The following is a 13196-nucleotide window of genomic DNA, read 5'->3' on the forward strand; positions in this document are numbered from 1 at the left end:
AGGGCGAGTGACTAGACCTCCCTGGCTAGACCTGGATGAGAGAGGACTAGACCCAGACGACTCCTTGCTAGACCTGGACAAGAGAGGACTAGACCCAGCCTAGATACTACTAGACCAAAACGAGAGACTTAGACCAAGACGAGCCAGGACGAGTGACTAGACTAGCTGGTCTTGTATTAAGCTGGACAGACCAAGCTGGACTACGCTAGTCCAAGCCAACACAAGCGAGAGCTTAAACGAGCTAGCTCCTCGACCTGTAGGCACAGTGGAGTGAAACTTTAGTTGAGGTCCCATCGGGCATGCCAAAATGAGAGCACCTGTAGTAGCATAAATAATGTGTCGTACCCTCTATAGTGGGTGCTCCCAATGTGCGCGAGATCTCGCTCCACAAAATGCAAACACATATGCCAATGAACAACAGAGCAACAACAGTTCGACTCAGCAGAACTTGAACATGAACAGCATGAACATTGACAAACTCAAAGAAACCAATACAGACTCTGGCATGGCAGAACACTCAGCTCCATCCTAGATATCATAGGAACAATGGGGCTGTCGAGGCTCAACTGTGCAGGGATGGTGCAGACGTGCTGTGTATGACTCAAGGAAAGTAGACTCTAGACGACGGACCACACAAAGGTAGACGATGATGCGTACCCACCACTGGAACCAACCACTCATATGTATCTCCTAAAGAGCCACCAACAATTGACAGATTTCCCAATCTAGCTAATCCTATCTCCTAACTAAGGTGGTGGTGATCTGGCCACGATGTCGACTGGACCACCATCCATAACACTTTCCACGTGTCACTGCCCAGGCGAAAGTCCGTCCAGTGTGAACTCAAGCTCAACTGCAACTAACTACTTGTCCCATGCTAGTGACACTGTAGCTTTGCTACAGATTTCTCCTTCCACTGTTTTGACTTTGCATTAAAACAATTTCGATTACTGAATTACAATAGTAGATTGAGCTTTGCTATTTAGCAAGGCTGCTTAGAGTACATGCTCCAGGAAGCTCATTTAACTACTCTCGTTAATATGCGCTTTAAGAGGCTTGATTTAATTAGTTGAAGAGCACGTGGCATGAGCAAGGTATGATGGGAATCTTGTACGAAGATGTTTGCAAATGAGATGGCACAAGCAAAAGTTTTGTAATCGATTGCCAATGCATGCTGATCGTGCTAAGCACCAAATGCTAGGGGCTGAGCTTCTTGTGGATGCTACATGAGAAGCTAGATGGCACAAGCAACAATTTTGTAATCAATTGTCGTTGCATGCCTCGTGCTAGAGGTAGAATTAGCTGACGATGGCACAACATGCACACGCCTATTTGTCCACAGGTGCAAGAAGGAATGAGAACTTAGGGCAATAGGAACATTTGCAACACTAATGTTGTTTGTTGTCAAAGGAAAGACATAGAGAGTGTGTCTAGAGAGTTCTTGTCCTTTTCCATCATGCCTTGCTTTGCCATTTCAAGCATTGTCTTTAATGATAATGCATCTCAACAAGTCCCCTTCTGTTTTAGTAATGATCTAAACTTCTGAGTTTGGTATGTGTGTGTCTTCCCCCCTTCAGGCTTGACCTTATGTAGCCCATCATAGATTTTTACCTTGTTATAATTTATAACTTTTTTTTCTTACTTAATGGAAAAAGTAATTTTCGTTGTGTGTGTGTGTGTGTGTGTGTGTGTGTGTGTGTGTGTGAGAGAGAGAGAGAGAGAGAGAGAGAGAGAGAGAGAGAGAGAGAGAGCAAGCAAAAGGAATAATTATGTGTGTGTGTGTGTGTGTGTGTGTGTGTGTGTGTGCATTATACGTGTATAGAGGTCTATTTGGTTTAGCCTAGGGTAAAGGAGCCACTTTAGAGAAAGTTTGTGAAAAGCTAATCATTTTTAATATTTTTGGAGAGTATTTTGCAAATCTAATTATTTTGAATATTTAGACATTGCACCAGAATCCTCTTTTCAATGTCAGTGTTAGGTCTCCCCAATCTCAGAAAATAAAAGTTCAATTCTAAAAAAATACTAAGTGCATAGGTGAAGGGTGAGTTTAGGAAATGAAAAGACATATGAAAGTGAAAAATCAAAAGACATATGAAGGGGAAAAGTCAAAAGACATATGAAGGTGGAAAGTGAAAATACATTTTGTGTCCATATAAAGAGGTGTTTCTCTTCTCCTTTATTTTTCCTTTAGGTTTTCTTCCCCTCAAAGTGTCCTCTCTCTCTCTCTCTCATAATGTTTTATCTGTCTTTCCTAGCTAATATTGTTGCAAATCTATGTGCTTCATCATTGCCCATTGCTAGACTAACACATTGTTTTTGTTGTTGTTGAGAGAATCTTTGAATTAGGAATACCTTTTAATTTTTCTGAAGCCAGTATGTGCCTACGATTTCAGAAGAATCGTTTAAATTGTAAATCTTGGGAGATGCTTGACAAAAGCGGACGACAATTATGCATAAAGAAGGCGGATGACAGTTGGAAGGCGTGGTTTGTAGCAGCTTGTGCGCATCACGCATGTGCAATTGAATGAGGCGGGCACGACATGAAATGGCATGTACTTCTTTTTTTAATGGAAAACGAGCAGCACGATTTTCAAGATACCGGCTTTGGCGGACTGGCTAGCTCAAGCACTTCGTTCTGTTGTAGCGGAACAAGGTTCGATTCTTTTGTCTTTGGACTTGTCATCCCATTGCACAACTTGGGAGGATGGAATTTGTAGAGATTCCATCTAATAAGTATAGAAGCCACCTTTTAATTCTTAACAGAATAAATGTAAGGCCATTTTAATTAAAAAAAAAACTCTGTTTAATTGATAACGAGGAAGAATGTCTCGCGAGCTTCCCGCTGACGTTGCTGTTTACCAACAGCCCAGCTACTGGTATTCCCCTGCTCTCCGCTTCTCCTTCTTCCCTTTTCGCTACTCAAACGCTTCTCTTTTCTCGCACTACTCAGGGACCAACGTTTCACGGAAGAGGAGCAGTATGAGTGGTTTAAGGACTACTCACATTTTAGGCACCTCATTCTTCAGCATGTACACCCAAGCGATCGAGTAAGTCTTTTACACACACACACACACACACACACACACACACACACAGAGAGAGAGAGAGAGAGAGAGAGAGAGAGAGAGAGAGAGAGAGAGAGAGAGAGAGAGAGATGTCTACTGTACGTTGTTTGGTGTACCATTTTTAAGCGATATCTATGTGCCTCTTAAAATTCTTCTTCAGACTTTCTCATTGTGCATGGAAAACGAGCTAGATTGATTGGTTATTTCACATCTCTACACCCGAATTAAGTCTTGTATCGATCCACAAAGCTAGGACTATCCTGGCACTTTTTTGTTTTGATATCAATTTCGTTGTCCTACAATTTATCATGGTAGTGATGTGTGCAATGAGAGAGTGCAGCAGAAGGGACTATCCTTGTAATTTCGTTGTCCTTTTATTATGGTAGTGATGTGTGCAATGTGAGACTGCAGCAGAAGGGACTATCCTTGTACTTACATTTTTTTTGGTATCAATTTCATTGTCCATTGAGATAGCATGTTGTTGTACTACCATTATTATGGTAGTGGTGTATGCAATGCCAAAGTGTAGTGCAAGGGGTGCGGACATGAAAGCATAGATGGAGGAGAAGAGAAAAAGATACATGCCTGGTGGTCGATTTTACTGGTATAATTTTGCCATTTTTTGTGAGTCGATCAACCGCGGCCCAAATGACATTGTTGGCACGACTAATATTTTGCAAACCAATATGAAATTCATAGAAATACTCTGCCACTTGGCATCGAGGATTTCTAATGGATGTAGTAGGCCAGCTTTTTTAAGGCGCTTTGCCTTAATGACTTGTCACTGAGCACACTTCTTCGCATAGCCTTCAATGTAAGAGTGCATCCTTTTCCAATATAAATATTTTTGACCAATGCTAAAGTTTTGTGGATGCACGGGCGTCCAATGCTATACAGTCATCCATCCATAGAAATACTTTGCCATTGGCCATCGAGTATTTCTAATAGATATAGTAGGCCAACTTTTTAAGGTGCTTTGCCTTAATGACTTGCCACTGAGCACACTTCTTCACATATTCTTCAATGTAATAGTGCATCCTTCTCCAATAGAAATATTTTTTGACCAATGCTAATGTACTGTGGATGCTTGGGTGTCCAATGCTAGTAACATCATGACATTCAAACGAAGTTCTTTGTTGAATCTCATCGATTTTCAGTACACAGACTTTTCTATGTCTAAACAATCGTCCACCTATAAAGGAATATTGTCTCTGTCTCGTCTTTTTAGTGCAAATCGCTTAAATCTTTAGATTTAAGCGATCCAAGCACACAAGTAAGGCCCTTTCTGAACCTCATCCATATCTTGCCAAAGTGGCAACGAGAATGATGTAGCCCTTGAAGAGAGAGAGAGAGTGTCGAGCAATCACATATAAGGCATTCACCTCATGCATGAGCAACACGATTGTTGTATCATTTGGGCAAAGTCAAAATACTTGCATAAATTCAGCCTATCTAGCTTTTCGGCTTCTGAGATGGCCTTGATCATCGAAATCGCCAAGGAGTGATGATCATTCCATGTAACAAAGGACATCCATATAAATAATACTTTGATTGCCTTAAAGCGTGAATCACAATATAAAGCTCTTTCTCATACGTCGGATAACACATTTTAATGTTCTTGCTTGCAAATGCAACAGTACATCCATCCTGTTAAAGTGTGCACCAACGGTATAATCACTAGCATCTGTTTCAACAATGAGTGGATTGTGAGGATCCACAATATTTAGCATTGGTAAAGTAGCCAACAAGTGTTTTGGTGCATTAAAAGCTCTCATTGAGACGCTTGTTCTAAAAAATAGGAGGGCTAGCTTTATGGTGAGGCCCCAAACTCTTCGGTCCTTTCTTTGCTCCTTTCAAAAGTTGCGTAAGTGGAGCAACAACTTTTGAATAGTTCTTGATAAATTTGTGAAAAAATTCCGTGGAGCCTAAAAAGGACTTCACTTGGCGCACATTCTTAGAAATGGGCCAATTTGGCACTTTGTCAAGCGTATTAGGATCAACATGAATCCCATCGTGAGTGATAATATGACCAAGATAAATAAGCTTCGTAAAGAGTTTGCACTTAGAGTGTTATTCCCTTGTCGGATCCATCCTGCATACATGGCATGACACAAGCCCTACTCACACAAAGACAAGCATATAGAGTGGACATCAGACTCACCTCCCAGCCATGGAGCCAATACAGGCTCACCCCTGAGCCTAGGAGCCTGCAGCTAACGGGCTAGCCTCTACCACAAGGGCTGGTGTCCCTTACCACCAAGCCCACACCTCTCTCTACCGTCAAAGTTCACCTCTACGGTCTACCCTCTCCTCTACCCTCTCGAGTCTCCTCTCTACCATTACCTCTACCCTCAAGGCTCAAGCTCTCCACCAACTCTCTCCCTCCTCTACCCTCTCAAGCTCTCCTCTACTCTATAACCGGCCTGTACACAGTAGAGGGCGGTTCTAATTCAATAACCTGTCAACTTTACACAGAGCACTGTGAAGAAAAGAGAACACAGATGTGTCCAACGACTAGAATGTCATTGTGCACACGAGACCGACACCCTTTAGGCCCCAAAGAGTAGCGCCTCTTTCGGTATTTCTTTATTCAATTGAAAGTAGACGATCTGAACACTTAGATCAAACTCTCACAAAACTATCCAAACCTGGCGAGGGCTGAAAACGCAGGTTTCCAAACCTGATTTTGGTAGCATAACGGCGCCAAAACCACTGTAAGTCATAAGTTCAGCCTGCTCAGCGTGCTGTAATTCCCTGTTTTACCACTGCTAGGTGTCCAAAGCCTTGTCTCAGCATCACAAGGCCTTCCCAAGGCTCCCCTGGCACTCTGTTGCAGTTTAGGTGCGAAACCCTAAACCTGCAGAAAAATACAGCAGGCTGTAATTTTCTGTTTTGAATTGTTTTTAGTGGAGCGAACACGTTTGTGTGTGTCCTAAGGGCTCCTGTACGTAATGGGACAGCCCCCCCTGTGATTTGGACGAGTTTTCACGCAAGAAAACCCTCCAAATTCGCATTCGCGATGGGATTGTGCGTACCTGTGGGGGATGAGCAATTAGCTAATCCGGTTCCGGTTCAGAAGGCTCTTACCTTGGAAAACGTGCATAAAACCCCTCAGAACTGTACATAATCATCTGAGTAGCCCAACCAGTGGGGCATTACCATATGTGCAAAGGGGAGAGAGAGATGCGTGAAAGCGAATCATCGCACTACATAGTGCAAGGGAGAAGGCAAGCTTTCCATTAAAGTTGTGATCACGTGCACCCACTACTCACACACACACACACACACACACACACACACTGTAGGTCACTGACTCAAAAATCAGCCTCCACTTCAATTTTCGGCGCCCCCTCTTGGATGAGGCTTCTGGAATGTGTGTGCTGGCTTGCATGTAGCTCCCCTATTGCCATGTGTCCATTTGACTCCCTTTGGTTTAATTTCCTAGTACCCACCAACTTATAAAGTTGTAAGTGACTTGCCAAGTGGCCCAAATTCCATCTAGCGTACACATGCTTCCATACTCATTAGAATTCATTGCTAACTGGCCCGACCAGTCCCAAACTGACCGACCTAGACTCTCGATGTGAGAAACATGTTCGGCCGCAGCCGTTTCACACTGGCCATGCAATGCCCACTTGCACCTTTTCAAGGGTCCCGAGGAAAACAAGTAAAAATTAAAGAAAGAAATAAAAATATGCAGTACATATTTAGGGAAGGCAACAAGAAAAATACACCTTCTGGTGACACACCCCACCCTTGAACTATTGCAAGCGACCTCGCTTGCATGCCAATAATACATTCTGATAGCTCCTGATACATATATATTCTATGATGGGAATCCAAGATATACATGCTTCCGGAAATGTAGCGTTGGACAATTAAACAATCCCACCAACCTGGCTACCACACATATATCAAGCATAAAAGTCTTCTAGTGTACTCTCAAGCACAAACTTCTCTAGCCGAATTCTGTATGGAAAGAGTAGATACAATTGCTAAACTACTCCTTTGAGCATCATGAACCATGCTTTCACTTGGATCCAAAGGGCTACATCAAGTCACTGTGGGTTCCAATTGAAAGGCTTCAAGATATAGTTGCAATAGTTGAGGTGAATCGACTAATTCAGATTCTTCCATCCATTTATCATCCAAAGATGGATAGTTCTTGAACTTTACAAGATAGCGTCTTGCAACCTACCTTCCTTTCCTTATGTGCCAATATGTGTTCAGGAACAAGAATCTCATCCAATTCTCCACTTCGGGTTGTTCCTCATCAAGCATATTCTTTGACACATCACCAACAAAGGGCCTTAGAAGTCTAACATGAAAAGCATTATGTATTTTCTAGCCTTCTGATAGCTTCAATCTGTAAGCTACATTGCTGATCTTTTCTGAAATCTGAAAAGGACCATAATATCGCTTGCTGAGATTAGGAAACAGACGGTTCTTGCCTTTCCGTTTCCTTCTCTCAACTCTCAAGGCTCTATGGTCTACCTCTCCTCTCTACCTTCGCCCTTACAAGTTTGAACTTTGAAGTAACGTCTCCTCTACACTCTCCACCATCATATCATCTCAAGCTAACTCCTCTTCTCAAACCGCCTTTTCTCGAAGGAGGCCCGCCGTGCAAACATGGTCATGGTGGGATGAAGTTGACTCTACCGGGCGTGTCAAGGTGGCGGTTCAAGACCATGGACATACAAGCTATGCCTGTACAAGAGAACGGGACCCGAGTAGTGCAAACAAAGTGTGAGCCGACCTTCTTCATGAACCCGGCCACGAGGTGAAGTTTTGCCCACACATTACACCCGAGAAGAGGGCGAAGCTTCTTGAGAAGCTCAACCATAGCCAACCTTGGCTCCGCATCGGGGGCTTCCATTGCGTGTCGCCAAATCACCTTCTAACGAAAATTGGAATCCTAAATCGAGGGAAGAGGTGGATAGGTCGGTTGCCCGATTCTTCTTCCATGACCACATTGTCTTCTATGCTTCACGGTGAGTGTGCATTGTGACTTATGCAATCTCTTATTTTGTATTTGATTATGAGGTCTCCATACTAACACAACATGCTCTTTTTTGTCTTGATAGGTCTCCATAGTTTCGAACCATTGCTACGAAAATAGGGGAATATGGCTTCTCTTGTTTACACTTTTGTTTAAACTTTACCCGCTTTTACTTAGTCTTTTTGTTATCTTTGTCACTGAGATGACATTGGAATTTGACTTATTTTAAGCCGTTGTAGCATGTACTTTTCATTTTGTATCCATCTTGATTCTCGTGCCATCGATGTTTTATTACCACATTTGCGTCTATATGATTCATGTTTTTGGTCTATTTAGTGTGGTCAAATTGTGTGCGCATGTGTGTAGGTCAAAAAATGCCAAAAGAACTCTGTTTCTTTTTTGCTGTTACGACCCCCGTCCCCGTTCCCCAACTTTTGCTCTATCGTCCCCATCCCCGTCCCCATTCCTGACCCTGGCTGGCCGTCCATGTTACTATGGGTTTGATTCATAGTAACATGGAACGGCAGGTTGGGGCCGGAAAGGGGATGGGGGTTGGAACGGCAAAAAAGAAACAGAGTTCTTTTGGCATTTTTTGACCTACACACATGCCACACACATACAACATCACTTTGACAAAAAATTTACACTAAATAGACCAATCAACATGAGTCATATAGACGCAAATGCGTTAATAAAACATCAATGACACGAGAATCGAGATGGATACAAAATGAAAAGTACATGCCACAAGAGCTCCAAATGAGTCAAATTATAATGTTATCTCAGTGACAAGGATAACAAAAAGACTAAGTAGAAGGGGGTAAAGTTTAAACAAAAGTGTAAAGTGCTAGGTAGAGGAGTAGACTCTAGATTCTAGAGTCTAGAGTGAGTCTAGAGTGATCATCAAACTCGGAAGTGCTCGCCTGTTGAATCTCCACATCAGGGTCGTAGTCAAGGTCGTTAGTGCCATTTGAGATTTCGCGGTCCTCCTCTAGCTCCTTCAAAAGTGTATCGGCCGTATATGGGTCCTCTTGTGCCATCTCCCACTCAGTGAAGGGATCTGCCTTGTGTGTGACGCTCTTGCAAAGCATGCGCAAGTTAGTGCTCACAAACACCAAATCATTGGCTCTCTCGCCCCTAAGGCAATTCCTCTTCTTAGAGGCAATGTGGCTGTACACACTCCATAGTTGCTCCAAGCAACTAGTGGTACATGCTTGGTGTTACTAAATTGGCTTTATCTGACAGAAAAATAATTCTAAATGAATTATTGGATTTATAAGTGAGAGGGTTTACTCGCTTGGAACAACATGAAAAATAATTCTAAATGAATTATTGGAATTTTAAGTGAGAGGGTTTTTCTCACTGGAGACATCCGAGTACAGAGTATTCTTGGTGCATCATTCAAAGTAATGACGGGAGCACTGTGAACGGGAATATCTGTAAGGCCACCAAGAACGGGTACTTCTGATGCGTCACATCGGATGGGTGACAGGGAGCATCGGGAAGAAGTATCCGACCATCCGGGAACGGACATCTCTGATGCGTCATAGGATGGGTGACATAGAGCATCGTGAAGGGGATTGTACCGTAAGTTCGGTAGGAAAGGACTAGGTGATGGGTATTCCTGATGCGTCACAAGGTGGGTGACGGGTGCATCGGAAAGGGGATATCCATAGTCGAGAGGAAATCCGAACTGGAAAAGAGGAATACGCGTAAAGACGCAAGCACAAGAATAAAGATGGGTTTTGAGAAGCTTTTCTTAAAAAGCGGAATATTTTAACGAGTTTTCCGGGAAGAGCAAACGCTTTCCCGCGAGGAATCTATGTATGCATTGCATTTGTGCATGTGGTTGCATCCAGGGACGCCTGGGAAGTGCTGTGAAAGCATTGTTTTTAACTTATAAGGTTTTATTGAGATTTTGAGCAGGTTCAGACTATTTTTAAAATATGCCGGCCGTCCACTTAATAAGTAGGCAGCCATCTGATAAATAAGGCAACAGATCAGCCAACGTTTTCTCTTTCTCTTTTTCTAGCAGAACAGCGAAAAAAAAAAGGAAAAAAAAACAAAAAAGAAACGGCCGCGATCTCTACGCGAGCAGCTTTTCATGACGTGGCGAAGAAGCTATAAAAGCACCACATGCCCTCACTGAAAGGGAAGTTGCCAGCGCCAGCAAGAGAAGACTTTGCCGCCAGAAGACGCGAGAGATCGCGAGACTACGAAGCACGGAAGTCGCTTTTCCCGCGCAAGAGCGACATGTATCTATTGTGGATTCGCCATACGAATTGTTGTCGTGTGTTTGCGTGTGTATTTGCAGGTACTTCATCGCGAAGGAGAAGCGAGAAGGCTTCGGCCTACGCTTGGGAATTCCGGAAACGGAATTCGGAAATTGTCTGTGGAGTCTTGACTTCGAGTACAGACGGAAAAAGGATTGAGAGCTCGTCTCTCGGATTTCCCTTACGGGAAGGAACGACCATCGAGTCAGAGAATTAGAACGGAGGGGTTTTCTCCGGTTCTTGTGCTTGTAAAAAGATTCTCCCTTATAAAGGATTCACTTTAAGGGGGGGGGGCCAGCCCATCTTCTGGTCCCCAGTACTGTGCCGATCTTCTCACTCTCTATCTCTCTCTCTCTCTATCTATTTCTCTCTATATCCTCTGGCTTCAATATTAAGTAATAAATTCTATTTATCCGAGTATATTTTATATTGTTATGCGCTCCCGTTTGTGACAGTGGTATCAGAGCATGGTCTCCTCTCTTTCTCTGTAAAGGAGGACGACTCTGGGAAGATACGGGAAGAAGCCATGACAAGCCAAGAGAGAAGTAAGCAGGCGGAACCTTAAGTCCTGCAAGGAAAAGCTCGCAGAGTTGGATTTTTTTTTTTCTCTCTGCAAGAAGTCGACACAAGACTTGGGGTTCTCTAAGAAGGCGACAAGAGCATGATGCTCAAGAACCTAGAGAATCCAAGGAGCGGAATGCTCGAGATCCTTCAGAATCCAGAAAATATCCATGAACGTCAATCCATAACTATAGCCATGAAATCCCGCCATTTCGAGAAGGATATGAAGAAGGTCTCTAGACCTAGGAACACTTCCAGTCAAGTTTGATACTTTTTGACGGAAGAGAAGATGCCCGTAAGCTACCGCTTTGATTCGACAAGTTTGAAGTTGCCTTTGTAAACGGCAATTTCGAAAAAAAAAAAAGCGTCGTAGATGAGGCATGTGACCAAACACCTCAAGGGGATTGCAAGTACTTGGTGGTATACCAAAGCTCTGCAAGGAACTTACAACAAGACTTAGATTCAATTCAAGGCTGAATTTTCCGACAAATTTTTTTTCCTCTACACTTTGAGGAAGGCATCCAAGAAGATTGGGATCGGTTTGCCCAATAGAAATACGAGCGAGTCCAAGCAAGTAGTGGTTCACTCTTGCCAAGGTAGCTCCACTCTTGACCCTCTTTGAGGAAGGAAAGATGAAGAAATTCAACGAAGGACTTTTGCCCGAATTTTGTAGACTCATTCACAAGATACTTTGTAGCGGATGGTGGAGTCAGCAGTACAAGCTGAAGTGTACACCTCAGTGTGCATAGAATCTAATCCCCACAGTGGGACGGGAACCATTGAACATAGAAACAACGAATTTTTGTTCTCTCTCCTCGAAGGATCCATTGCTATCCGGAGAAAGTTTGGAGTAAGGGAATTCAATTTAACTCCTAAATGCTTGAATAGAAGACCCTCAAACTCTAAGTGAGAGGACAGGTCTTTGATCAAAGTTAAATCTTTGAGAAACTCATAAACTGCGTATTGCTTTTATGCACGAGATATGCACGTGTCTAACCAAGACAATCACTCTCGAGTGCTTATGAGAGTAAGGTTGAGTCAGAACATTGTTTTATACGATGAACTGCTTTGCTTAACCATCCGGAAGCTCCATGATTGATATGGTATCCGGTAGTTCTCCAACAAATTACTTGCTATTGTGGGTAGGAAATTATGAAGGAACCATTCTGAGCTTTCCAACAAAGAAAAGCTTTCATTAAGCTTGAAAACTCTTAAAGCCCACACCCCTTATCCGGTAAGGGAAGATATGGTAGTGCTTTTTGCACAAGTGAATGAACACTCTCTTTATGAGGGGAAGGAACAAGCGACGACTAGGTTTGATACCCTCTGGACTAATAGCGCAGGATTATGCGCAAAGACAAATACCTAGATTGATTTCTAGGAAGATTATTCTTTTCGAATTTGAGAAGACGGAATCAAGTTAACAGAGTCTCGGATAAGGAAACTTTGGATCAGAACAATTGGCCTACCCAAAGCAAAGGCGCCGAAATAAGAACTTACTTTGGTAAGGTGGCACACTGTGTTTGCCACAGGAAGATTCACATGAGCTTAATGCTCTCGACATTCCCTATGTAGGAGGACAGAAGAGGTTTAATATCCTCAGGACTAATAGCGCAAGGCTATGCGCAAGGACATAGACCTAAATTGATTTTTAGGAGGATGATTCTTCTCGGGATTGAGAAGGTGGAATTGAGTTAACAGATTCTCGGAAAGACGCGAATGACGAGTTCTTACATGGCTCGTAAGTTTTATGATTGGTGAAGGATATCCTCGAGGTACTAGAGGAAGGACATGAACCGGTAAGGTAAGTATTGAATTATTGAATTTCTATTTAATTTAATGTTTAAGTTCTCTTTTGAGAAAGGACCAGCTCAACTCACCATTGAGCAAGATTTGGAATTTTTCCGGTTTCTCCCCGGCAGTTCAGTTGGACCTCTACAGTTGAGGACAACTGTTTATAAGTGAGAGGGATGTTACTAAATTGGCTTTATCTGACAGAAAAATAATTCTAAATGAATTATTGGATTTATAAGTGAGAGGGTTTACTCGCTTGGAACAACAAGAAAAATAATTTTAAATGAATTATTGGAATTTTAAGTGAGGTTTTTTCTCATTGGAGACATCCGAGTATAGAGTATTCTTGGTGCGTCATTCAAAGTAATGACGGGAGCACTGTGAACGGGAATATCTGTAAGGCCACCAAGAACGGGTACTTCTGATGCGTCACACCGGATGGGTGACAGGGAGCATCGGGAAGAAGTATCCGACCATCTAGGAACGGACATCTCTGATGCGTCA

The 13196-nt window shown here is 42.9% G+C and overlaps 1 protein-coding gene across 1 annotated transcript in view; it reads left to right on the forward strand.

The window, feature by feature from the left end:
• Positions 1-2755: 2755 nt before the first annotated feature.
• The window catches only part of LOC147421419 (S-adenosyl-L-methionine-dependent methyltransferases superfamily protein), a 51671-nt gene continuing 41230 nt past the window's right edge, over positions 2756-13196 (forward strand). The window contains exons 1-2 of the mRNA XM_086503552.1: positions 2756-2876; positions 2951-3047. Of these exons, the coding sequence (XP_086359678.1) occupies positions 2824-2876; positions 2951-3047 (150 nt within the window). The 5' untranslated portion in view covers positions 2756-2823. The remainder of the gene's footprint in view (positions 2877-2950; positions 3048-13196) is intronic.

The sequence above is a fragment of the Adiantum capillus-veneris genome, chromosome 27, assembly GCF_014529385.1.
Source record: "Adiantum capillus-veneris isolate H3 chromosome 27, ASM1452938v2, whole genome shotgun sequence".
Classification (NCBI taxonomy): Eukaryota; Viridiplantae; Streptophyta; class Polypodiopsida; order Polypodiales; family Pteridaceae; genus Adiantum; species Adiantum capillus-veneris.